This window comes from Cyanistes caeruleus, chromosome 1 (assembly GCF_971803275.1).
Source record: "Cyanistes caeruleus chromosome 1, bCyaCae1.hap1.1, whole genome shotgun sequence".
Taxonomy (NCBI): Eukaryota; Metazoa; Chordata; class Aves; order Passeriformes; family Paridae; genus Cyanistes; species Cyanistes caeruleus.
In genome coordinates, this window is record NC_141701.1 from 142412189 (window position 1) to 142436525 (window position 24337).

The 24337-nt window shown below is 42.3% G+C and overlaps 1 protein-coding gene across 1 annotated transcript in view; it reads left to right on the forward strand.

The window, feature by feature from the left end:
- The window catches only part of ADARB2 (adenosine deaminase RNA specific B2 (inactive)), a 301084-nt gene extending 278644 nt beyond the window's left edge, over nucleotides 1-22440 (forward strand). Inside the window, exons 7-10 of the mRNA XM_086864395.1 lie at nucleotides 1991-2159; nucleotides 12121-12302; nucleotides 17221-17399; nucleotides 19103-22440. Of these exons, the coding sequence (XP_086720521.1) occupies nucleotides 1991-2159; nucleotides 12121-12302; nucleotides 17221-17399; nucleotides 19103-19279 (707 nt within the window). The 3' untranslated portion in view covers nucleotides 19280-22440. The remainder of the gene's footprint in view (nucleotides 1-1990; nucleotides 2160-12120; nucleotides 12303-17220; nucleotides 17400-19102) is intronic.
- The last annotated feature ends 1897 nt before the right edge of the window (nucleotides 22441-24337 follow it).

Consider the following 24337-nt stretch of genomic DNA (forward strand, 5'->3'; position numbering starts at 1 on the left):
GATGCTGTAGCAGCATTACTGTAGCAGTATTTGCAAGCAATATTTTGGATATGATGGAGATTGAGTTTGGGTGGAAACCAGTTATGGTTATGGCCAAGCAATCCATTTGACACCTGTCCCAGCCTGCTGCTGACACACACACATCCATCTTAAATTCTAAAAAAGCAAGAATGGAGAGAAGAGGTAATGATTGCTGGGGGCCCAGCTGCCCATGTGCTGGCAGGTCACAGCTGACTTTGCTACATGTGTTTCCTGCCTCAGCTAATCCCAATAGGCTGAAGCAATTTATTATTGCTCTCCCTTTTTGCAAACCACCCATTGGCAGCAGCCAATCAATCCACTGCTTCCTCCAGCACTGGGGATCATGCACAGAGCCAGCTGCTCACAGCCAGAGGTGCCAGCAGCCCCACAACCTCTGGCACACTGGTGTTATTCAGTGGCAGAAGCACTCAGCCCCACAGCCCACTGAGGACTGAGGAATGTTGCTATTATTTCTATGTCCCCTGTTTCTCTGTTACCACTGTCTGCCCAGGCAGGGAAACAGGGAAGAAACAGGGGAGATATTGTAGCATGGAATAGAAAAACTAAAAATGAGGCTCTTTTCCTAGCTGAGATGGAAGTTCAGCTTTATTCTGGTGCTTGGGATCCTGTGGAGAAGGAGAGCAGGAGGGAAAGAGGAAGAATATTGATAAGCATGTCTTTTTGAAGGCAGGGGGAAGAGGGTGGGTTACATTCACACAGCCAATAAGGAGAACTGGGGAGAAAGAGATAAGGGAAAGAAGCTTACATTCTACATTTCAGGGGTGCAGTCTCAGGTCATACCATTTTTCTAAATGCATTACAACAGAGCGTCGCCTTCACAAGGAGGAGCCTTCTGGTCCAGATGAGGAGCTGGCATGGAAAAATACACAGGACAGTTGGCAGTATGGGAAAAAGCTTCATGTCTGTAAATGCAGCACTTCTTTTCCTTGAATGCAGAGGCCATCATGACTGTCTTTTTTTGTTGTTGTTGTTGTTATTTCCCTTTGGGCTAGAGGGAAACTGTGGAAGGTCTGCTTCAGGCAGAAAGTGACCCCCAGTGAAACCCTCCAAAGGTGAGGCAGTGAGCATACCCAGAGGATTTCCTTTCTGCTCCTTCCTGTTCTTTTATAGCCAAAATACCCAGGGGTAAAGTAGCAGTGTAAAGAGCATTTGATAATGAACTTCAGTTTTTCTCTTTTCATAATAATGAAGGTGAAGTGCTTTTGAAATGTCATTATCTTCTGTATTTGCTGCCTATCTGCAGGACTCAGTTCATCATGGTGCAGGACAAGTGCTTTAGCTGCTTGCCCTGTGCCACCCCAGGGGCCAGTGCCTTGCACTCAAATATACAATATCACAGAAGTGATAAAAGATCTTGGTACAACACAAGGCAGGAAAGTACCTCACTTCAGGGAGACTGTAGGAGGAATTCCAGCCAGCAATGAACAACTAACAAGTTTTGATTTGCTTTTGGTCCAAAGTATAAACCTTTAGCTTTTCAGAATTTTTCAGTGAAATTTTATGATAACAAATCAAAACTTTACTTCTGAAATAATTTGGGAAATGTCACTGAATATCACAGTAAAGTACTGGACTGATCTGCATCATGCAGCTGAGTCTTTGATGACGCTCATTGAACCAAGGTTTTTCAATAACAATTCAATCCTAAAATGAGAAATTGCACTGGTTCTTAAAAAGACAGAGCACCTCTCTTATTTTTAAATATATGAGAGAAATAGAAGGGGAACATGAACTCAGTGTGTGCTTTGTGTAAGCTTTGACTGAAGTGAAAAGAAAACCTTACTAAGAGCACCTTCTTTTCCACACTGCATTGCTTTCTTGGGCTATTATCTACTATCGCATCCAGTTTAAGGGACCTTCACAAGTGGTTCTGTAGGCACCAACACAGCCTCTCAGGTCCTTTGGAAAAAAAATCAGGTATTGTCATTCTTGTGTTTATTTTTCCCAGTGAACAGCAGCAAGCACATAGTGAGGAAGTACCGTGGGCACCTGCGGACAAAGATTGAGTCTGGAGAAGGGACCATTCCCGTGCGGTGTCACAACGCGGCGCAGACGTGGGACGGCGTCCTGCTGGGAGAGCAGCTCATCACCATGTCCTGCACAGACAAAATTGCCAGGTACGTGATGCATATTCGTGGCAAAAGCCTTTGCACGTGGAAACTCGATGCCACAGAGGATTATGGTGAGTGGTGGGAAGCAGCCAGCAGGTGCTGACAGGCCCTGCAGAAACAAAGACCTCCTTTGTATGCAAAAGCAGACATATAAATAGGAGGGAATGTGAACAGGACATTTTCCCAAATTCTCTGTGGGTCGTTAGTTGCTTATTACAGTGTGACAAAAATATAAACTGTCTTTGCAGCTTTTCTTGCCAATAGAATTTTACTGTGCAAATAAAATACATCCACTTTGCTGTTCTTGGATCATTTACCCCAAAACTTGCAAACCAACTATCATACAGATAAACTTAGCTCATCTGCACCCAATTGAATAAAATGCCCTAAAAGCCACCAGGAATACTTCTACTATTTTGAATGCCATTGAAGAGCCCTCATGTAACAGCCCCCTCTGTGAGTTTCTGCTCTGCTGTGTAAATACAACATCTATTTATGTAGAATAATTTCCATGTAGTAAATATTTCATAATTATTCCCTGGTGACAAATAAAATGTAAACACATTCACCATTCTCAGTCTAGGGTGTTAACTAATGGCAAGTGATGGCTAACACAAACTGAAATCAAAATGTGTGTGCTTGGTTGCACAGTTACTGTACTATGAGTATGTATCTGTACATGTATGTGTATTTATCTTCATCATTTTATATATATATATATATATATATATATATAATGTACATTATCTATAGATGCAGTTCTACATATAAAATAAATCATATTATAGCTATAAAAACATAAATGCTATGATCAAATTCACTGCTGTAAAATTATGCCTAAGAAGTCAGTTAAATTATATCAGTCAAAGATTTGGCCCAATTATTAAAGGCCAACACAGACATAATCTTTCCCAAAAAAAATCACAGAAATTTTGTTTAATTCAAATGCATAAATTCTGCTCTTAGATTTAACTGGATGACCTACCAAACCTAAATTAGTCTGTCAACAGCAAAACCTGATGTTTTGTCACAAAAATGTAAATGTGAACCAACAAATGGAAATACTACCACACTCACAAAATCCATGCTCTGCTAAGTGTAAGCATCACAACTGTTGAGCTTGCATGAAGGATAAAGAGCAACTTCTGCTGTAATGTTTTCATTTCTTCATTAGGAGTTAACAGAAAACCCAAACTGTGTTCAGTGGGTCTCCCCCACTGCGTGTAGATGCAGTTGGGTTTTCCAAATTCAGACTCACATGGACTCAAAAAACTAAAAAATGTTAAGTTCAAGAATAGAAATATTGCACTCTCTGTGGTTTTGAATGTCATTAGCCAGTGAATTAAATATCAGCTTTGCAAACAGTATTACATTTCCTATTGAAGGGGATGTTGACAGTAATGCACTGTCTCAGGAGTTGGGTTTTCTCCAAGCACATCTGTGAAGCACTTTGAGTGAATCCTTTCATTGTTGACACACATCTAAACAGCATTGAATTCTGTGAAGAAAAAAAAGAATCTACCATAAATCTTTTCCAAGATAAAAAAAGGTTTGCAGCTCTCATCATTGACAGTACTATTTCAATATTGTGAAAAAACCTGCAATTTTTATTATGTATTTTCAGTGTAATTCAAATGATCCTGGGATTTATATAGATTAAAAAAAACAAAAAAAAGAAACCAGCAATAATTATTCCCTGCTTTCAACAGCATGTTTACTCTCACCAGTAGTTAAAAAAGAGGTTGAGAAAATCTGCATTATACTTTATCCCAAATTCTGGTTTACCACATTAAATGCCATCTACCATATTTTTTTTATCATAAGGGGGAAGAATCAAAGGTTTCTTCACCTGTCCTTTGTTTCAACACATATAGGACTGTTTTCTGCCTTCTTCCCTTCTGGTCATAGAGAGCAGAGGCAGGAAAGGAGTTGAGTGGAAAAGAAGATTTCTTTACGAGGGCCCTTTCCACTCCTGCCCCACTAGAGAGATCAGTGGGAGGCATCCATGCCTTGTTTCAGACTGCAGATATTTGCCCTACCACATAGGTAACTGACTTTAAATGTCTGCAGGATGCAGGAATCTGGTTGCACATTATCTGGGCTTGTCTTGCAGTGAGAAGAAAAGAGATCTCTGAATCTGAAATTCCTGTTTGTATAAGCAATATTTGACAAAAAGAATCTCGCTTGTATGCTTTGGATTTTATTGCTTGTAAAAGTCCCTCAGGAGCACTGTGCTATTAGAGAATGTTTCCTCTTGAGAATCTAGCCAGTAGCTGCTAAAATATACATCATTTTGCATTATTTGCAAAGGACATCACTATCAGAATATCAAAGACCCAAGAACGCACAGAGTTACTGAGAAAAGTGAATAATATTCTATAAATCATGTATCTAACGATTTATGTTCTTTCTTGCTCACAGGAAAGCTATAAGCAGAGAGTGGTTTAATCAGATTTATTTGTTATTCAAAGACATTTAGCCATTTTTATTACTATCACCACAAGTCTGAGAGAATTTGATGCTTGGTATGCATTATTTGGGTTCTGTGGCTTTGTTGAGATCTCAGGATAAACACCCTGGAATCACACCTGTTCCCTCACTGAATTAAAGCACAAGCTCTTCTGGTATGAATAGTCATTTTATTTGGCTCAGGCAGGGAATTACGAGGTGAAATTCTGCAACTTCATTATAAACAAGGTCACATTAGATCTTGGTTGTTCCTTCTGGCTTTAAAACCTATGCATTTATATGTATAAATTTAAAGTTCAGGGTCTGTGAATCCCTGAATAAACCACCCTAAGAGAGTGTCAGCTTTTACACATATGATTCTTGTGAGCCTCACAGTGCAGATGAAGTGACTTCAGGATCTCAGTGCCATAGGATTTAGGATTAAACCACATTTTTTAGCCCATAGTTCATTAATTACACTAACACCTTGTGACCTTCGTTCTCCTCTGTAACATATATTGTATACATTTGCAAAAAATCAATAATTACATGGGAAAAATAATTTTGAAAATAATCATCTTTTTGGGGAAAAAATATATGTCATTTAATGTTGTCTTGATGCCAATCATAACCTACATTAAAACCTTATATTGACAGAGACATTACAGCCCTAAGAGAATTTTGGCTTTTTGTGACAGCAAAATTCATACAATGAGCCAAATAAAGCTCTTTTCATCTCCCTGTCTCACACCAAGGCTGGATGCAGGACTAGCTCATACCTTGCTTATTACAAGGTCGGTGCAAGGTTAATGCTGCTGCTAATGGAAGTCTCTGCAGTCGCTGTTTGGGAGCAGACAAATGTTAGAAGGAAAATTGTCATATGCACACACATGCACACACAGGCACAAACACACACATTTAGGGGAAAAGAAGCAAGGATATCTCTAGAACTCAGCCCTTCTTTGAGGATCTAAACACAGTAACCAAAAGTTAGGGAGGCTCAGCACTACATTCTGACCCTGACCCTCAGAAGCGTTCAGGACTGATCTGTGTTCAGCTGATATGTGCCAGCTGCAGGGGTGGGATCTGCAGCACCCCCTTGGTGCCCCAGGGCCTTGGGGACACTGGCTCTCTGTGTCCCCTTTGGTGACATGGTCTCCAGGTGCACAGAGCCAGCCCAGCACTGAGCATCTCCTCTGCTGGCTTCCCACAGCACACATTGTGTACGTGTGTGCCAGCTTTGCAGGTAGCAGTCCACATGGCTGCTTATATAAAATCAGAATTTCCAAGTATCTCTACTTATTCCTACAGCGGAAGAAATATGAAAGTCTGGGCAAAATATCAAAGATCTCTGCATTTCTCTTAAGTCCATCACCACTCTGGACATACTTATAAGGGAAATTCAGAGTCTGTCACAGAGGAGAGAAGCCACTTTCCTTTGACATATTTTGTCCTCTGATTCATGGAAACACTCTCTGACCTTCAGGCCAGTCTCCTTCCACCATGGCTCATCCTCTAGGCCCACCATAATTCAAATTTAGCAGTTCATACATCTCCCTTCTGTATAAAGTTTCCTGTTCTGTGCTCTGAGCTAATCAAGTTCATTTATCTCATCACCAGCCCCTGGGTTCCTCCTACTTCGTGCAGAAAACTAGAGAAATTATTTCTCCCAGTGCCAACCCTTCCAAAACAGCAGGGTGTTCTGCCCCGTGTAGATGCACAGAGAGGTTTGGTGCTTGCCATTGCCAGTGGTTTGGTAGACACAAAGACTGTACAGACTTATTTGTAAATGGATGAGCAGTGGCACTTGTCCTCTTTCAGAGTCCCCTTGCAGGATGCAGGCTGAGGAGCTTACTTTGCATTGTGCAGGATTTGCAGGGAGCAATCCTCATAAACACTGTCTTTAAACAGCACATAAAAGCCAGAATTCAGTGTTTGCTTTACAAGCTCTGGCCTTAAAATTGTTTTCTTACTACCACTTCTCAAAAGGTCACCTTTAAAAGACTGTGTATTTTCTTGCCACCGGGTTAATGGTCATCTACTTCCTCAAACTTCACCAAAAAAATGACATTCAGCCCAGAAGTATAAAAAAGACCTTGAATATCTGAATTGCCTCACCCACAAAACAACACAAATGGTAACAGAGGACCTCCTAGCTTTGCATTACATCATGAGCAGTCTACCCATGTCCCATGGCTAAGGTTTGTGGATTATTTGGGCCCACAAGCTAGAGAATAGGAAGGAATCTTTATTGAGAATATATTCAGAGTATTACAAGGTAGTGTAGCCTTAAGGCACTGTTTCAGGATTTAGCAGTGGGAGTCTGAAGTAGCATTTTATAAGGTGAGTTGAGCACATTAAGCTGTATTTAAATGCAGCATATAAAAATGCAAGACTAAAAGTCAGTGTTAGAAATTGGCATTCTTAGATCTATTTTAGTGTTAGCCTGTCGACCAGAGCCATTGTTAACAGAAGGCTGAGCCTGACAAGGTAACTCTTAAGAAAAGCTACTTCAAAGGCTACATATTAATGCAAATGAAAATCAATTAACACAGCTAGATCTTCAATTAGAGATGATTTGTGCACACGGTTTGTAATTCTCTCTCTTAACCCCTTTCTGTGTGACTGAGAGTTCAATTTCAATCTTTCACCACAAGGTATGTTCCAGAAAACATATATAAACCACCCACTGTTAAAATACAGATCAAAAACTAATGCACTAGTTCCAGTTTCCAAACCAATAATAGCTAAATGGTCGTATAAATAGGAGCACCACAGGTGTCCTGCCGAGCACATGCCACCCTGAATAACAGTTTATGTTGTGTGAAGCATAGCTGGAAATATTGGTAATAGAAACTGTGGTACAGGAGGTTAACAACACACCAAGTGGATAAGACTTAAAGCTCTTAATAAAAAAAAGGTCTTTTACAAAAACCCTTATCAAAATAAGATTTGAAATTCATCAGCAATGCTTTTTAATGGGCAAGGTTTCCAAAGGTCCCAAGGAGACACTTCAATCTCTGAGCATGGCAGGTGAACACAGTTCCCTGAGATGTTTTGAAGCATCAGGCGAATTTCTCCACATCTCAGTTACAGAGGGGTTCAAGTATTGGCCTTCAGGTCTAACCATGTCCAAATCAAAGCTAGAAACACCAGCAAAAAGCTCCAGCTGTCACATCACATCTCAGCAAAGGGCAAGAAGCCTTGTGCTGACCTGAGCAAGGCTGCAGCTCTCTGCATCCCTGTGGGTTTGCCTCCAAACCCCTTCCTCAGTATTTTCATCATCCCTTTTACTGTTGGTCCAAGGGAGGGGCCATAGACAGCCCTGTGTGTGGTGAGGTGATGCTCCAGTGTGGGTGTGGGGGCTGTGGTGTGGTTATGACATGGGGACACATTTCCCTGCACACCTCACTGTGGTCCTGAGCTGTCAGGAGCATGGGAACTGAGCAGGGGAACCGGGGGGCTCTGCAGGGGGGTCATGCCCTGCCCTCCACTTGTCCAGGACTGGGGGAGCACTGCAATTAATTAAAGAAAAGCTGCCTGCTCTGGGATGCCTTCCATCTTGGCACTGGCATTTCTGTGACTGACAAACAGGCAAAAATATATTTGTTTAAGGATTGTCTATATTGAAAACTGGACACGGGATTTTGTCTTTGTAAACAGTGCAGTAATATCTGCTGTTTGAACAAAAGGAAGGGTATACTTTCCTTCCATTTAAAGCTCCAAAAGCTCCCATATTTGAGTGAAAAGGGGAGATGTTCTGTTTTATTTATCCTCCCTGCTGAAGATTTGGGGATTTTTAAACAAGATCTGTGACTAAGGGAGCAGTGGGTTGATTTTCACTTTATTGGAAGGGTTATTACAGAGTGCATAGCATATGAGTTATTAGAGAGATGCGTGTCCTTGAAAACAGCCCTTAAAATCTTGCACAATTAGGAAAATTCAGAATGATCCAGCATATTTCCTCATAGCGAGAAAAGTCACTTTGATATATTGAGAAGCCAAAATGTAACACTGCATTGCTTTGAATAATAATTTTGTTTTGAAAAGCCACATTTGAAGAGAGCTCTTTGTTACAGATGAGAACACAGCTACTTTCATGGACCTAAATTAGGCTACAGAGCAATAGCTCCTTCAAAATTAACACCCTTACTGATAGCTTCGCTGTTGCTCAAATGGATCTTTCTCTACCATCTACCTTCAAATAATTCCATAGATGTTCATATATCAAAGGACCAAGTCAGTACATTAGCCATGTGTGTTGGTCAAGGGATGAACAATACACAGGATAAAAAGACCTTCCCCCAAATATTTGTCAGTAAAATCTATTGTTGCTGCACAATACTGAACTGGCTGCCCTCCAAGGTAGGCTTTTTCATCCACACAGCAACAGCAGAATGAAAAACTGAAAATTTTCCCCAACATGATTGTGCTTTTCCTGTGCTCTGAAGGACAACAGCAGCAGTGCAAGGGTCTGGTTTTGGCCAGCTCAGTACAGGAGCCCTCCTTTCCTAGGACTTGTGCTGAGTTAGTGGGACTCACACATGCTCAGGGTGGCTGCTTTCTAGAGACAAACAACTGTCTAAACACTCTGACAAACCTGGACTAGATTTGAAAGCAAAGCTCCTTTTCTTTTGCATCCCATTTCTCTGACTGGATGCTGCTAAACCAATGCTGAACCACAAAGTAGCCACTGGGAAAGTCTCTTTTTGCACCACACTCTACACATCAGGCAGGACTTGCTCTTGTGCCCATATTCTTTGATAGGTTTCTTCTCCCTTGGTTCTTTTTAGTCTGGTTGTTCTGTCCAATTTATCTTGGAGTCAAATTTATATCCTGGGGTCAAAACCCACCATGGCTGATGCAGAAGCTTCATCACCCCTACACCTTCCTGTGCCTTCTTTTGGAATGGGAAAACAGGGTTCTCTCAAGGGACAGCTACTGCATGCAGAAACCAGAAACTCTTACAGATTTCACCAGATCTTACTCCTTTTCTGCCCTAATTGTCCAGAGTACAAAAAATGGGACTTTACCTTAGCAGAGCACTGGAAGGATTAATTCATGTTTATGGAATGCTTTCGATACATAGGGGGTGACCTGATCATGCTTATATTGTGATTTCCAATAATGTAGTTCCATTGACATTTGAATCCCTTTTTACAGTAGGATTAATATGTCCAGAATTAGGTGGAGAAATATCTCTAAAGAAAAGGCATGTTCCTTGTAATTAATTTAAATTAAACAATCATTATTACCTTGTAATTTATGACCTGAACACAATCCCTTATTTTGGTAAATAAAACTCAGATGACTTCTTGTGATGTGCATATTGCTGAAATCCCAATATTGTTGAACATATGTTGTTTTCTGTTTAGCTGCTTTTCTTCTCTCCTTCAATCAAATACGTAAGGCTTTTGAAAGGAAATTTTTAATACTGAAAATAGCACTGATACCTTACAAGTTTCCATCTGGACAAAGATATCTGTGTAATTTTTTTGCTTACCTTAGATGCTGGTTGAAGGCATAGTACTGTTAGCTGAATTCAGCTCTGTTTCTTAAGCTTGCATTATTAATTTCGCATCATGATAAGTTATTTACTCAAAGAGGCAGCTAGTTCTTGCCTTTAAAAGTGATGTTATTTGCAGAAATGACCACACTTTTTTTTTCCCCCAAATGAAGTTATGCAAATCTGATTGACTAAAGTAAATGTTTCATAAAACCAATGACTGTTTAAATTGTGGGACTAAATTGTTTGTATATAAATATTACCTTTTATATTTCATTTGAGTTTTATGTAGATGAACACATTACTTTAATGGCCTGCATTTACAGAGGGAGACAGGGAGAGTCTGACTCTGAAATCCTCAGCAGCCAGATGGCTGCCTTTTCTTGCATGAGATTAAAAGATGTTTCTCATTCACAGCCCTGCTTCGGAGGCAAATTAATACAGCCAGCTAAATTGCTTGTGTTTTTGGAATAAAATTTAAAGAGAACTTTTAAAAGCAATTGGTGTCACAGGTTCCTAGAGCAGATTGCTCTCCAGGTACAGCATGCTGGTTTTAAACATTCAGTAATTAATGGAAAGTATTCTGTGTTAATTGACTGCTTCAGGAAAGGGAAATATAATGACTCCTTATTAATCATGAAAAGAGACATACAGTACAGAGGCACTGCAATAATTGCGCTAACGGTTGAGAAATGTTAATTAATGAAAAGAACAATGATGTAAGAAATTAGCACCATAATGCTTGCTGCTGTTGGAAATTCAGCTTTAAACACATTATTTAACATGGCAGCCACTGGATGATGCCTTATGCAGCAGACACCTCACACCCTTTCCTTCAGTCAGCTACCGAGTGCCAAATGTTGCCAGTGTTTCGGGTTTTAATGAGCTAAAATATACTCTCCAAACTGCATTTTCTGAAGCATTTTCAGTTTGAACTCCTGAACTCAAAACTACTCTGACAGATTGACAGTGTTCAACTTCCGTAAAAATATTATCCAAGTGTAAGAGAGCCTGTTAGTGTTTGTGTGGTGGGAAACAACTTCTTAGGTGAGCTGAGCTAAACAGGTTTGCCAAGAAGATAACTGCATCATGACTTCTTTCCCCTTTTTAATTTTTCCACTCATTAACCAGTTAGCTGTCCCCTGAAGAATTTAGAGGCAAGCATGTTTTCATATTTGTGCCTAGCTTGATGTAAAAATTCATAGGCTATTAAAATGCAGAACTGTTCTGGCAGCTACTGCACCACCAGCAGCACAGAGGTCTCAGCCATCAACAGGTGGAAGGTCCCAAGGTTTCCACCATCACTCTGCTGCACCTTTAAGGCAACAACAGGGTGAAATGTATCCATCACTCTGAACACTTTAGAGCAGGCCAAGCTATCAATTACAAACACATTTCCTAAAAGTTGTCTTCTTTTTCCTATTCAGGACCAGGATTTAATTCTCATGGATGTTTTCATATCTTTGTGGTCATTTGTGCAAAGAAATGTCAGTCTATGAGACATTCAAAGATTTTTGGGTAATTTTGGCCACCTAAATCATGTGTTAGTTTGGCTATGTAACATGGGGATGGTACTTACATATGACAAGCAGAAAATAAAGGTAGAATAACAAAAGCTGTCATTCTAGCCCTACCATTGCAAGTGAAACACTATAGAGGCGGAAAAAAAATAAAGTTCTACTGGAGACATGCTAAAAAAACATCCATCAAACACAAAATGCTTTTATAAAGAACACGTCTCAATAAGAAGGCTCTGTTCGCAGCAATACAAGATGGAAAGGCATCCCTTAAGTGAACAGTGCCACAGTAATCTCAAATCCTGCTGGAGGGGGAATGAGCCCATGGGTGTATAATAACCCAACAGGGTTTTCTGTATCACAGAACAGGGACAGGAGTAGTTTCATCTCTCATTCCTCTAACCCATGTGCTAGCATTTGCTGATTTTCCCAGCGTTGCTCCAGTATGGCCATTCCTTCACCAATGTGTCTTACTGCTCTGTAATTTTTTTTTCAGATGGAACATCCTTGGGCTCCAAGGTGCTCTCCTCAGCTCCTTCATCGAACCCATGTACCTGCACAGCATCATTGTGGGAAGCCTCTGCCACACTGGTCACCTTTCCCGGGTAATGAGCCATAGGATAGAAGACGTTGGTCAGCTGCCAGCTTCGTACCGGCGCAATCAGCTGCTTCTCAGTGGTAAGCAAACACCTGCCTGCAAGACAAATAATCCCCCCTCCCATCTCCAGTCATGCTGCTTCTCAACAGGAATGCCTTTTGTTTGTAAGTAGACCATTAACTCAGACCTTTGTGGGGTTTTTTTTTCCTGAAGAATGTGAATTTGAAGAATGAAGAAACCAATGTGTTTAAATCCAATTCCTCTTTCCTTAGCAGCAGCCACAAGAAAGGATCATTAGTGGATACAAGCTGACTAGGGAAAGAACCACTGTACATTGAACAGTCAGAGTGGAAAAAAGAAAAATATGGCTAAGTAAAACATTTCTAAAAAACAGAAGGAATCTTTCTGTAAATTTTGTCTTCGGGTCCTCATGAGGCTTGTGAATGCTAAGGGAGACCGGTTCTGCATTGGATTAAATCCTTATTTTAATCTTTGATAGTTGTTCTTTGGGGGGATTCCCTGAGACATCAATATGATGTCAGTGTTGCAGAGCTGGGAGGTCAGGACATTTTAGTGGAGTACCCCATACCTTTCAAAGTCCTCTAGGTTCCTCAGTCAGGAGAGTGCTGGTTTATACCTTATGTATTTCATGGACTTTTTTTTTTTAATATGTTCTTGTGACGACATTCGTTTAGCTGAGGCAGAAGTGATAGTTTAGCCACTGGGGAAATTCTCAGGTTCTGTGTGGTTTTAGTACATCTGGCAAGTGTAATGTGCGTGTATGTGTTGTAAGGTGAACAGGTCAAAAGGCTTATTCTTTTCTGAACAGCTTATCTCCATTTTTTAACTCTTCAGTGCAGCTGGACAAAGACTGCAATCCAGCGAGCAGGAAGCTGTGATCCACACTCTCCCTCCAGTTTCTGTCCCCAGCTGTCCCTCCTGCCCTGGTCCAACATGGGCATGGCTCAGCCTCTCTTCTTTCCCACATGACATTGTGGTAGGGAGGAAAGAACTCACAGTAGGCCAGGAGATATCTCCCCATTTCCCAAATCTGGCTGTTATTTTGACAATACAGCCCTGGCTGCCAGAGCTACTACATCTCCCAGATCTCAGATCTCCTCCTGTGCCAGCCCTAACGCACTGTAAGTGCACCCATACATTAAGATCAAAGGCACACACAATTTCCCTGTGTCTGCAGGATGTACAGGGAAACCCACTTCAACTGTTGAAGGACTGAAAGCACAAAAAGGGATTTTATGAGTTTTCACCACAGAACAGCTATTGCTTTGCTGGGTTGGCCTTGAAGAGTAAAAGCAATGGGTCATACTTGGCCAGAGTGTCTGTGTATGTATGTCCAAGAGTCATTGCCAGAGATTTCAAGGGAATAAGAAATACATCAGAGGGGGCCTTGTGTCACTTTAAATATCTGCATGTTTCAGGGCTGTCTTCCTCCTTCACAGAGGCTGCTTGGCTGTTTGGAAAAGCATTTGCTTTGCTTTTTAGTTGTGTTTGTGGGTTTTCCTCAGCCCAGGAGAAGCAGTGGGAGGAATCAGTCTCTCTTGCTCTCTCTGCATTATTTTTCTCTCTAACGCCATTATTTGTAATCTTCTCCCCCCAGCAAATCCTGGGGAGGTGATGCTGATTAAAAGTTACATTGCTGAGGCTTATGCTACAATTCTTTTTCCTGGGAAACCCTGCCAGCAGCATATCCAGTGACTAAGGAGATGGGATCTAGAAAAAACTTCTCCAAATGCATTACAGACTTAGAGACAATCTCAGCCAGGCAACTCCACCTCCCACACTTGTGTTGGACATCAGACCAGCCCAGGACTGCAGGAGTTCTTAAATTATATAACGGTGTCAATTATTTTGCCACTTGATCATAGCAGTACAAACATTCCAATGGAGAGGAGAGTCATGGTGTGTGATGAGGTATACTGAGATTAACTCCTTGACTCCACTGAGAAATAATCAGTGAGGTTTTTCTACTCAGTTTTTTACCAGTCCCAGCCAGATGGAACTCCACTCTTCCACTGAGATTACTCTTGGGTATAATTTATAGAAGAAATGCCTTTTTTATATCCTGTTCTTTTAGGATTGAGGCTGTTTTAAAGGGTATCCTGATGGGTTATGAGGTTTTTCTGGGAGAGAGAGGAGAGAGAGGACAGATTTCAGTTCACATCCCACAGTACTCAAATTCATATTATTTGTGCAAAGATTTTTTCTTTGAAATCCTGCTGTCTTCTGTTGTACTCTTTGTTGTGTGGATTTTAAGAAGAATGTTTTATATAGAGGACAGAAAGTAGCCTAGATCATTTGAGTGTTACTTTCTAAATAAATCAAAACAATTACTTTTCAAAAGAAAATATGGAAGATTTTTTTTTTAAATTATAAAAATATCAACAGTCAGAGAACATATATATGAGCTCTATATATATCTGTTATTTGTCTGTCATGTTTTTTTCTTTAAAACCTCTTCCTTTGAGTTCAGAAAATTATGTTAAAATATCTTCTATTTACCTAAATACATGTTCTTATATATGATAGCTGGGAAGAGAAGGCATGAAAGCCAAAGGAGCCCAGAGGGGTTTCCAGGCACGGGGACCAGTCTGGGCTACTGTCACAGCCCCCAGATGATGGACACACACAGCCAGCTCTCCCTTCCTTCTTTTCCTCTAGTCAGGGATTTCACATTTTCATTATTTAGTGTCCCTTTGCATGGCAGTATGTTTGCTATCGTGCTTTTTGGCGCTCAAATCCTCTAAGCTTTTGGGTGCTATCTTGACAGAGAGTGGTGCATAGTGTCAAACAGCTGATTTTGATCTGTTTGCATCTTGTTCTGTGTAGAGACTCTCGAGCAGCACCACAGAGCTATCTGATTTTCAAGCTCTCAGTTTAAATCCTGTTGCCTAGGTGAACTGGAGTTTTAGATGCAGACTGATCTGTTATCTCTGGGGGGAAAAAAATTGAAAGAGGTATTAATATGACATGAATGTGTTTACAAATCCTGGGTGAGGTTATGACTTAGCTGTAATTCTCTTCTACACACGGTAGCGAGTTCAGTCCCAGTGACTGAGATGATTTCTGCAGTTCCAGCTTTGTCTCTGATACAAAGTGAGTTTGCCATATGATTTTTTCCCTTCAATGGCCACCTTTCTCTCTGTGTGCATGCTGAGTTCCATTTGGTGCTAGCAGCTCCCTCCCAGGGCAGAGGGGTCAGGGCAGAGAGGAGGCATGTCCCTCAGTGGCATTGCTTCTCATGATGCTGAGAGGGGCTCCAGGCAGGATGCAGCAGCTGCCTGCAGAGGCCAGACAGACCCTGCACAGCCCTTCACTTCTCCCGAGGTGTTTCCCAGGAGCTTTCCAAGCTCAACACATTCAGTGATGGAGGCAGCATTCCCACCAGCTCCCATGTCCACCCACTATGCCTCAGATCAGCAGATGCTCATGGCATGCATCTGTTTCGAAAATGAGATCCTGGACAAGAAGGGCACTTTGGAAAGGAGGGGCTTTGATCTCTTTTCTTTAATCTCCTCCTCTCTGAACAGCCCATATCAGTACTTCTTGCTCTCTGCAAAAGTTCTTTAAAACCCTCTCAGAAGAAAATGCAAAGGACCTTTCTCTGCTGCCCTCCACCCTGCAGCAGTGAAAGCTGTGCAAACCATGAGCTGTCGCTGGAGCTGCTGCAGGCAGGAGCTGCCATTTGGAAACACAGACCCAGTCCTGGCACTGGCCTGTGCTGGGGTGGCTGTGCCAGGCAGCTCCTGCCCACCAGCACAGTCCCCACCTGCTGCTCACCACACTGGCTTTTGTTGTCCAGGTCTGCAGGCTAGTGGCCCACACAGCAAATTAGCAGAGAGGGACACAACAACTGGATCCAGACACATTATCCAAGGTCCATGTTTTCAAAAATATTCTAACTGCTTCAGGTCACTCTGTGTTTTCCAGCCTTGGAAGCTCCCAGTGTTGATTCTTCGCTGCAAAAGCACTAATGAGCAGGGCAAGGCAGAGCTCACTTGTTTGCATTTGTGCTGTGCTGGAAAATAAGCCAACCACATTTTTTATTCCTCTTATTTTCTTGCAAAGACTAATCATCCCCCCATTCCCCACAAGAAATGAAAAAATGACAGGAGTCATGGAAAGGTTGAGCTACACTAAATAGTTAAAAAGAGACAGAAATTTACTTGATTAAAAATAACTGATGTACACACCCACACCTGACCTTGTCACCCTGGTCAACATTTAGAGCCAAACATTATCTCATCCATGAAGGCATTGGCTCAGTAGGTGGCTCAGATGTCCAAAATTTGACACTAAGGTCATGCAGTCATCCCAGGTGACTGTAAACATTATTGCAGCTGTCTAAAATTACATATGATGCATTCCACTTAGAGATGTCCCAAATATCATCATTAGGACACTAACTAGCTGTTGAAGAAATTGGTGCTCCAGTACAGGGTTGGAATCTCGCAGGCAGACACAAGGTGGGGACCAAGAGTGTTCCCTGTAGGTCTGTGATGTCTACAAGGTCATTATTAACTTGGATCTAATAATCTCTCTGTGATGATGAAGTGTATTGTTTTTTTTTTTCTTATCCCCTGGGGTCTAGGCATCCTCTCACAGCAAAGGCCCCAGGAGTTAACAGATAAATATGCTGGACTGTGGGAAGCTCACCTGAAAGAACTCATGGCCAAAGCACTGTATTGCTTAGTTCCTTTTAAAAACCTGTTATCCCATTAAAGCCTTTGTGAAAGATTCCACTCAGCAACCGTCACACTGCTGTCAACAGCTCACACTCCAATCCAAAGGCTTTCCTTAGGCTAACGGAAGGTTTGCCTGCAGGGTGGAAAAAATCTGTAGGAATTGCTATGTCTCTCCAAGGTGTTTGTTCTGGTGACATTCTGGTGACACACCGGTGACAAGAGGTTCAGTGAGGTCATCTCCTGTGCCACAACAACCCAGGAGCCTGGAGCTTACTGGTGTCCCTCTGTCCTCCAGGGGTGAGCCACGCTGACGCCCGGCAGCCGGGGAAATCTCCCGGCTTCAGCGTGAACTGGATCGTGGGGAGCACGGAGCTGGAGGTGATCAACGCCACCACGGGGAAGAGGAGCTGCGGGAGCCCCTCACGGCTCTGCAAGCACATGTTCTTCACCCGCTGGGCCAGGCTGCACGGCAAGGTAGGGCTGCTGCAGAGGGGCTTATCAATACCTGTCCTGCAGTCCCGGGAGAGTGGGAGAAGGTGAAGACAAGAAAAAAAATTTATTAAGTGCCAAAACCCCTTTCCTACTGGGAAATGTGTGGAAACAAACAGGACAGAGTGATGGTGGGGAGGGAGGTCTGGAGACAATTCCATCCACAAAGTCATTAGGGAAGGCAAAAGGAGCCTGCAGCGTGGGCAGGTTTGAGCACAAGCCTGAAGGGATTGTTCTGCTCTGCAGGACACCACAGTTGAAGGAGGCTGGTGAGACTCACCCCATTCCAGGCAGTGGCATGGTCTGTCCTAGCAGTGACCCTGAGCCTTGTGGGGAGCAGAAGAGACCAACTGGGCTTTGTGCCCAGGGCTTGTGACACATGTCCCAGCCTATTTTCTTTCCAGCAGGTAGGAAGAGAGGCAAGAAGCACTCTGGCCACCCCTAGAATGGAGGGGTCCTCAGAGGAACAAAACTGGGGCCATGGCCAGAACTATGGCTGGGAGAGCTGGACGGAAAAAATCTGTAGGAATTGCTATGTCCCTCTGTGTATTGCCTCTGGCTCACACCAGGGGTGAGGTTGCAGTGAGCAGGAGAAAATAACTTGTAGCTGAGCAGGGCACTTTGCCCTTGACAAAACAAGGGATTTGATAATGTCATCACTCTCTACCTCCAGGGAGCAAAGGGAACAACGAGGCAGCCAGAGAGAAGCCACTGCTGCCAGGCCAGCTTGTGTCCCACCCAGCCCCAGGCTGGCAGTGTCACCATCCCTCGCTGACTGGGCCAGTAGAGCTCCAGCCAGGACAGCCCCACAGAGTGCTGGCACACACAGACAGGAGCAGCTCACTGCAGGCTGCACATTCACCTTCTCCTTCAATCTGACTCTCAGCATCTCTCCTGTACAGAGACAAGGAGAAGAGTTCTTTGCTCCTCAGGCTTGCCTTGAGGGTGCGTTTCCCTACACGTTTGGCACGGTAGACACTTGGGCAGGTCAGAGGAGTTTGTTTAGTCCTTCTCCAGAGCAAAAGGTGCTCCCTCCTGCCTCCCTGCCCTTCCAGGGGCACTGGACACGGGACATGGCTCGAGGTAGCTCCTCGTGGGTGGCTCCAGTGTTCCAACAGAGCACTCAGATTTCCCACACCAGCACAAACCCTGATGCCTGATTTTTGCCCCGCCCTGGACAAGTTTCACAGCATTCCCAACAATAAGAGACTACAGAGGGGAAATGGGAGAGTATAGAAGGCAATCAATCCTTCTTCTTCTGTGTCTGGGCATTACTTAGAAGCACTGAGCTTCTGCACACCCCAGGCTAAGGTTTTTTTAAAGAAGCACATACTTTAAAGATCTTCAGACAGGATTTTTTTTTCAGTTTTGTCCACAAAAATCATCTTAACCTAGAAGTAGCATTCTGCCTTTGTAGAACATACCAAGATATGCCACTGCCTATGCCCACTCCAACACAGAGCTGTCCACCCCTTCACTCCTCACAATGGCTCAAAACCATGTCACCAGCATTTATTGCTTCCCTGGTTTTCTGGTTGTTAAACCAAAAGCAAACACACAAAGCACAGTGATTGCTTATGAAATGTAGACAGGAAGATTATACAGCTACTGAAGCCTCCTGTTTCTTTTGGCTCATAGGTTGGTTTTTTTATTATTTTTTTTCCCCTTCCCTGTTTTTTGTTCTGCAGCTGAGCACACGAGTACCAAGCCATGGAGAGATGCCATCAGTGTACAGTGAGGCAAAGCTGGTGGCTCAGACGTACCAGTCTGTTAAGCAGCAGCTGTTTAAAGCATTTCAGAAAGCTGGCCTGGGCACCTGGGTGAAGAAACCCCCAGAGCAAGATCAGTTCCTACTAACTGTGTAAATCACTCCACCCCTTTTCTACACGACTGGATCAAACCAACTGGAGAGAAGGCGAGGCAGGACGTGTGAGCAGAGAGAATTGAAGCAGTTTGAGATTTAATAGCAACCTCCATGGGACTATTTGCTTTTAATCCTGTATTGGAAATGCATAAGTAGAAATGTGTCTGATGCACTGAACTCAACTTCAGAAAACTGCTTTTTCATGATCCCTTCCCAAGAATGTACCTGCCCAAATTATAATGCCACCCCCACTAAGATTCTGCTTTTTATTGTTTATTGCTGTTGGTTATTACTGATTTGAGGTGTTAGTGGGCCACCTGTCTGATCCAAAATAGACCTTTGTTTTCCTTCACACAATCAGTGCAAAAGTCATCACTGAATAATGGAAAATATTGAGCAGAGATGGAAGTACAGCATGATAGCAGGTCTCAGAGCATCCATAATCATCCACAAAAAAAGGTTCCTAACCTCTATGCAAAAATCATTCTGTAAACTGCCTAAATCTGTGACAAAAAATTTGGGCCTCAAAGAAATGCAGCATTTTTAACCTGATTTTTCCACTGCTGGCTCTGAGCACAAAGCCAGGCACCAGGATGCCCTTGGTTTTTTACACTTATTCCCTCTGACACCTTGGACAAACCACTTCACAACAAATCTTCAACCCTAGTCACAATTTGAATGCTGCAAATTTTACTTGTCTGGGCCCAGTTCATCTCACATGCCTTCCAGACACCAGCCAGGATGCAGATCCTTGCCAAGAGGGCAGTTCACCCCTGTGCTGCCTGCAGAGGGGCACAGCTCTGCAGGGGCTGCCAGGGAGGACCAGTGTGCCCATGCTCCTGCCTCTGGATCTCCAGGAAGCTACCTGAAGTCAGGCAGGCTGCAGCCAGGACCCAGAGCCTCAGATCTCCAAACTGCTGATGACCCATGGCTCTGAATTAAGCGGGTGTGAGCTCAGGATGCTCCATGCATCTGAACAGTCACCGGGTTGGGTACCCACAAGTAAGACATCCCCAAACAAGAGAGCACATCTGACATTTGTCTCTTCCCTGCCTCAGTTTCTCCACCTGTCTAATGGGGATAATAATAAATTCTTCACATCTAAGGAACTTGGCAGGATCAAAAATGCTCTGGTCATATGCAACAGTGTAAGACAGATTTTTGTCACTCTTGCAGTGAGTTTTACCTGTTCTCACAGTCCAATTCACATAAGCACGGCAGAGACAGACACAGGTTTGGGTAAGGTCTTACTCAATGCATGAGCTTTCAGATTCTAGCTCTGTGTAAATGCCAAGTGTTATTATTATTCTTCATGCTCATCTGCAGCCTGAAAAGCAGATGGGGTTTTTCACTTAGGAGACGAGTATCACCCAACATTTAAATATTTTCTTCATAACTGGGCTGGGTCTGATACAATCTCATCTTTACATCTCATCCCAAACTTCATCAGAATGCAGAAGATACAGTCATGGGAGAACTGACCTTTGATAGTCCCACTGCAAAACCAACCTTCAAACACCCTGTACATTTCTCTAAGTTTCTGGGTTTTTAGATGACAGGATTTGCGGGTATATAACTACTATTTTCTTTTTATTCCTCTGATTCTCTTTAAATCTGTATATAACATGCTGCTACTGATTTGTGATAATTGTCTTGGTATTTTCTCAGAACTGTCAAGCTGAGTTACTTTTCAAACAACACAAGGCTCATATTTTTCCATGTAATTTCCTTTACACGGGAAACTGTTCCTATCAATAAAGATAGATGCTCTTTGTATAGGGTTTATCATGTTTGGAGAGCCATATACAGTAAATACATTGTTTATTGATGCCCACAATAGAATAGCTACAGTATTTTGATGAGATTTTATTTTTAGATTATAAACTACAAGATGTATCTATAGTGTCTTGTATAAAAAACAATTGTGATAAACTAGAATTTTTAAATTAGATAAAACAAAGCTCTCCCCTTCCAGAAACCTTTTCAACAAAATAATACATTCCATATTAACTACCAAAAATATTTTAAAGAATATCCTTAGAGTAGAAATAGCTAAAAAGAAAAAAAAAAAAAAAAAAAAGGCAACCAAAAACTGAGACTTTTCAATGATGGAAACACTTTGTGGTAACCACTTTGTCAATACTTTGACCACTTTGACAGCTCTTCTGATTAACATTTGAATACTTTTGGCACTGGAGCTTCCAGGTTCCTGTCCTCTAGCTCAGCTGTGGCTGCAGACCTGCAGTGTGATTTGGGCAGCAGATGTGGCCGAGGGGCAGCGGGCAGGGGCCAGCCCACGGCTGCAGGTGGGGCAGAGGCTGCAGGGGACACTGGCAGTGGTGGCCCCAGGGGCTCTGGCTGCTCCCACCGAGGGAGAGAAACCACAGGGCAGCCAGAGAGGAAGAGGTTTCTCATGCAGAGATCCACAGGACAGGGGGGAGCATTTCTTCTGCTTTTCCTCTTCTTGTCTAGCACACATGAGACCTCAATGGCTCTTTCTTACATCCCCCTGCCCTCACCCATCCTCCTCCAGCCACGGCATGATGTCAACCCAACTAATGCATAATAGTTCCACCAGGCTGGTGTTGCAGCTACTGTGACAACAAAGCACTATGCCTGGTTATTTTTAAGGACATAATAAAAATGTGGCAGCATTGAATGAACCTTTGTTGCAAGAAATACATAAATGCAACCCTGGATTCAGCTGCCAGAATGAGTTTAGTACAGGGGACCAAACCGAGTCCCCACTGCAAGTGGGCATCAGCTGATCTCAATGGAGTTGCACCTGCTGGCACTAGGGTTGAATATGACCTTAAATATCTACTTCTTCTCATTATGTGCAACAACAGTGTGATGGGACCCCATCCCAGAAGCACACATGACCTACACACAGCATTTCCTGAAGCAAAGGAAAAATTGCTCAGTAGTAATTCTTTAGTGAAGATTCTGTACATAACATGCATGAGTGAATGGCAATACTGTACTAATGGATGTACATTTGTAATATTTGTAAAAAAGAAACAAAAAAGATGACAAAAGAAAATAAATCTGAATTTACATATGTGAATTTGCTGCTAAGTTCTGTAAATTGCACTTCAGTGATACCTGATAAGTGAATGTTTCTGTTAAGTGAATAAAATGCCAAGTAAAATTGTTCTTTCACTGTTTATTGACCATTTTTCACTATGACTTAACAATCAATTGGAATGTGCTCCAGAATGCTAGTATGTATTTTTGCACACACCTACTGTAGATCTACAGATATCTCCTTGTTCAGTTTGGATGTGATGCATTGTGGAAACCACACATTTGTATTGAGAGAGGGATGTGCCTGCTCCTGTAGATGAAGCCATAAAGTATTTTCCTGGAAGAAGAATGAAGTGGATACATCTCTAATTTAATCCTTACAGGTTACTCTCAAAGATCTTTCTTAATAAAATTAATACATTTTTTCAAACCCACACTGTGTGGGATTCACTGCACAAAGCTGCTTAAGAAAACTGAAGTGATGAAGAAAAGGTCAGAACATCTCTGCAGATTTCTGCTTCATTGATGGAGTGGCTTTGGATTGTTTTTGCTCTGAACAATCATTATTCAGCCACAGCAGACTAAGCTCACACTGAACCCAAACAACATCATCCCCACAAATGTTTAACCTCGAGGTGATTTCCCTTTGTCAGTCCTTTTTCTGTTGTTACCAAAACATCCAAAGCCTTTCAGCAGCCACCATGAAAATATGAATACAACAAAAGGAAAAACTTCCAAGAAAGATATTTCCCTGTCCATGTACACCCCTGCACCACCAGGCAGTTATTTCTTAAATTGGAAAAACAACAGCATAAAACATGAACAAGCTGATATATTGACTAACAGAGAGCTTCACAAAAGTGCAGTTTCTGAAATAAAATAAATGAGTCCTTCTGCTGCAGTTAGACCTTGATAGACACGTTTGTGTGTTGAAGAATGGGACAGCTATCTAAGAGTTTTTAAAGCTTTTTGATTCATTACCATTGTGCCTATTGCCCAGCCCTGAGACCTGATTAGTTTGGCTGCTCTCAGTTTATCGTGTGGCTAGACCAGTTTAGCTGGAAATCTGAGTAAAGTCAGAGAAAATCTGGGATTTTTTAAAAGCATAGTTACAGTCTGCTTGGGTGCAAACCAAAAAAATAAATAAATAAAAAGAATCAAACATCTCAAAGATATACAAGCAAATGCACACGTATAAACATGTGGTTTCTTACTACTCCAAGGCCTCCCAAATAAATGGCATGGCCTTGGAAAAGGGGGATTAATAATTACTGCCTTTTCACCAATGAAATAGTTCTGCTCAAATGCTTTATTCAACCTGGCTTTCCTGGTAATTAAATCCTCTATTGGAGAAGTTTATGTTCTATTTTATCAACTTCCTTTGCCATACAGAATTACCTCCACCAGACCATTAAAGCCTTGTTCTGCCACAGAAAGGAAAAGGTCCTGTTCTTTCTCCTCCAGCCCTGAACAGGTGCCTTTACAGCCTATAATGCCATTAAGTGATCCAAGCCAGGAGGAGACAGCTCCTTCCTTTACACACAATGTTATCAAAAAACACCTCCTGCAAAGAGAAATAAGGATGTGAAGAATGGTTCCTGCTGTCAGGTTTGACCTGTTCTTCTGACAAACTGGTGCCCTCCATCTCTTACAACCTGGAAGTCGTGCTCAGGTGTCAGCACAGGCTGTTTGACACAGCCTGGGGGAAGTGCTGTAGTTCCCTTCCTTCCCAGCACCACCAGCCCAACTACTCCCAGCCCTTCCTTCCATGGCTGTTTGCTACTAATTGCTTTTATTTCATTTTGTTTTAACAAGCAAATTCAGGGGGTTTTACTCACTTAAGAGCGTTAACTCTTAGATCTATAAGACAACATATTTCTACTGTGAGTTTTAAAGTGAATTGTTTATTTCTAAAGCAAATGTTTGTTCATGTCCTGGTCTGAGTGGTAAAAGGGGAGTATTTCCAGGAATAACAACAGCACCCCTTTGACACCACGGGCAGCTAAAATCCTGACCATGACATAGAACAGTG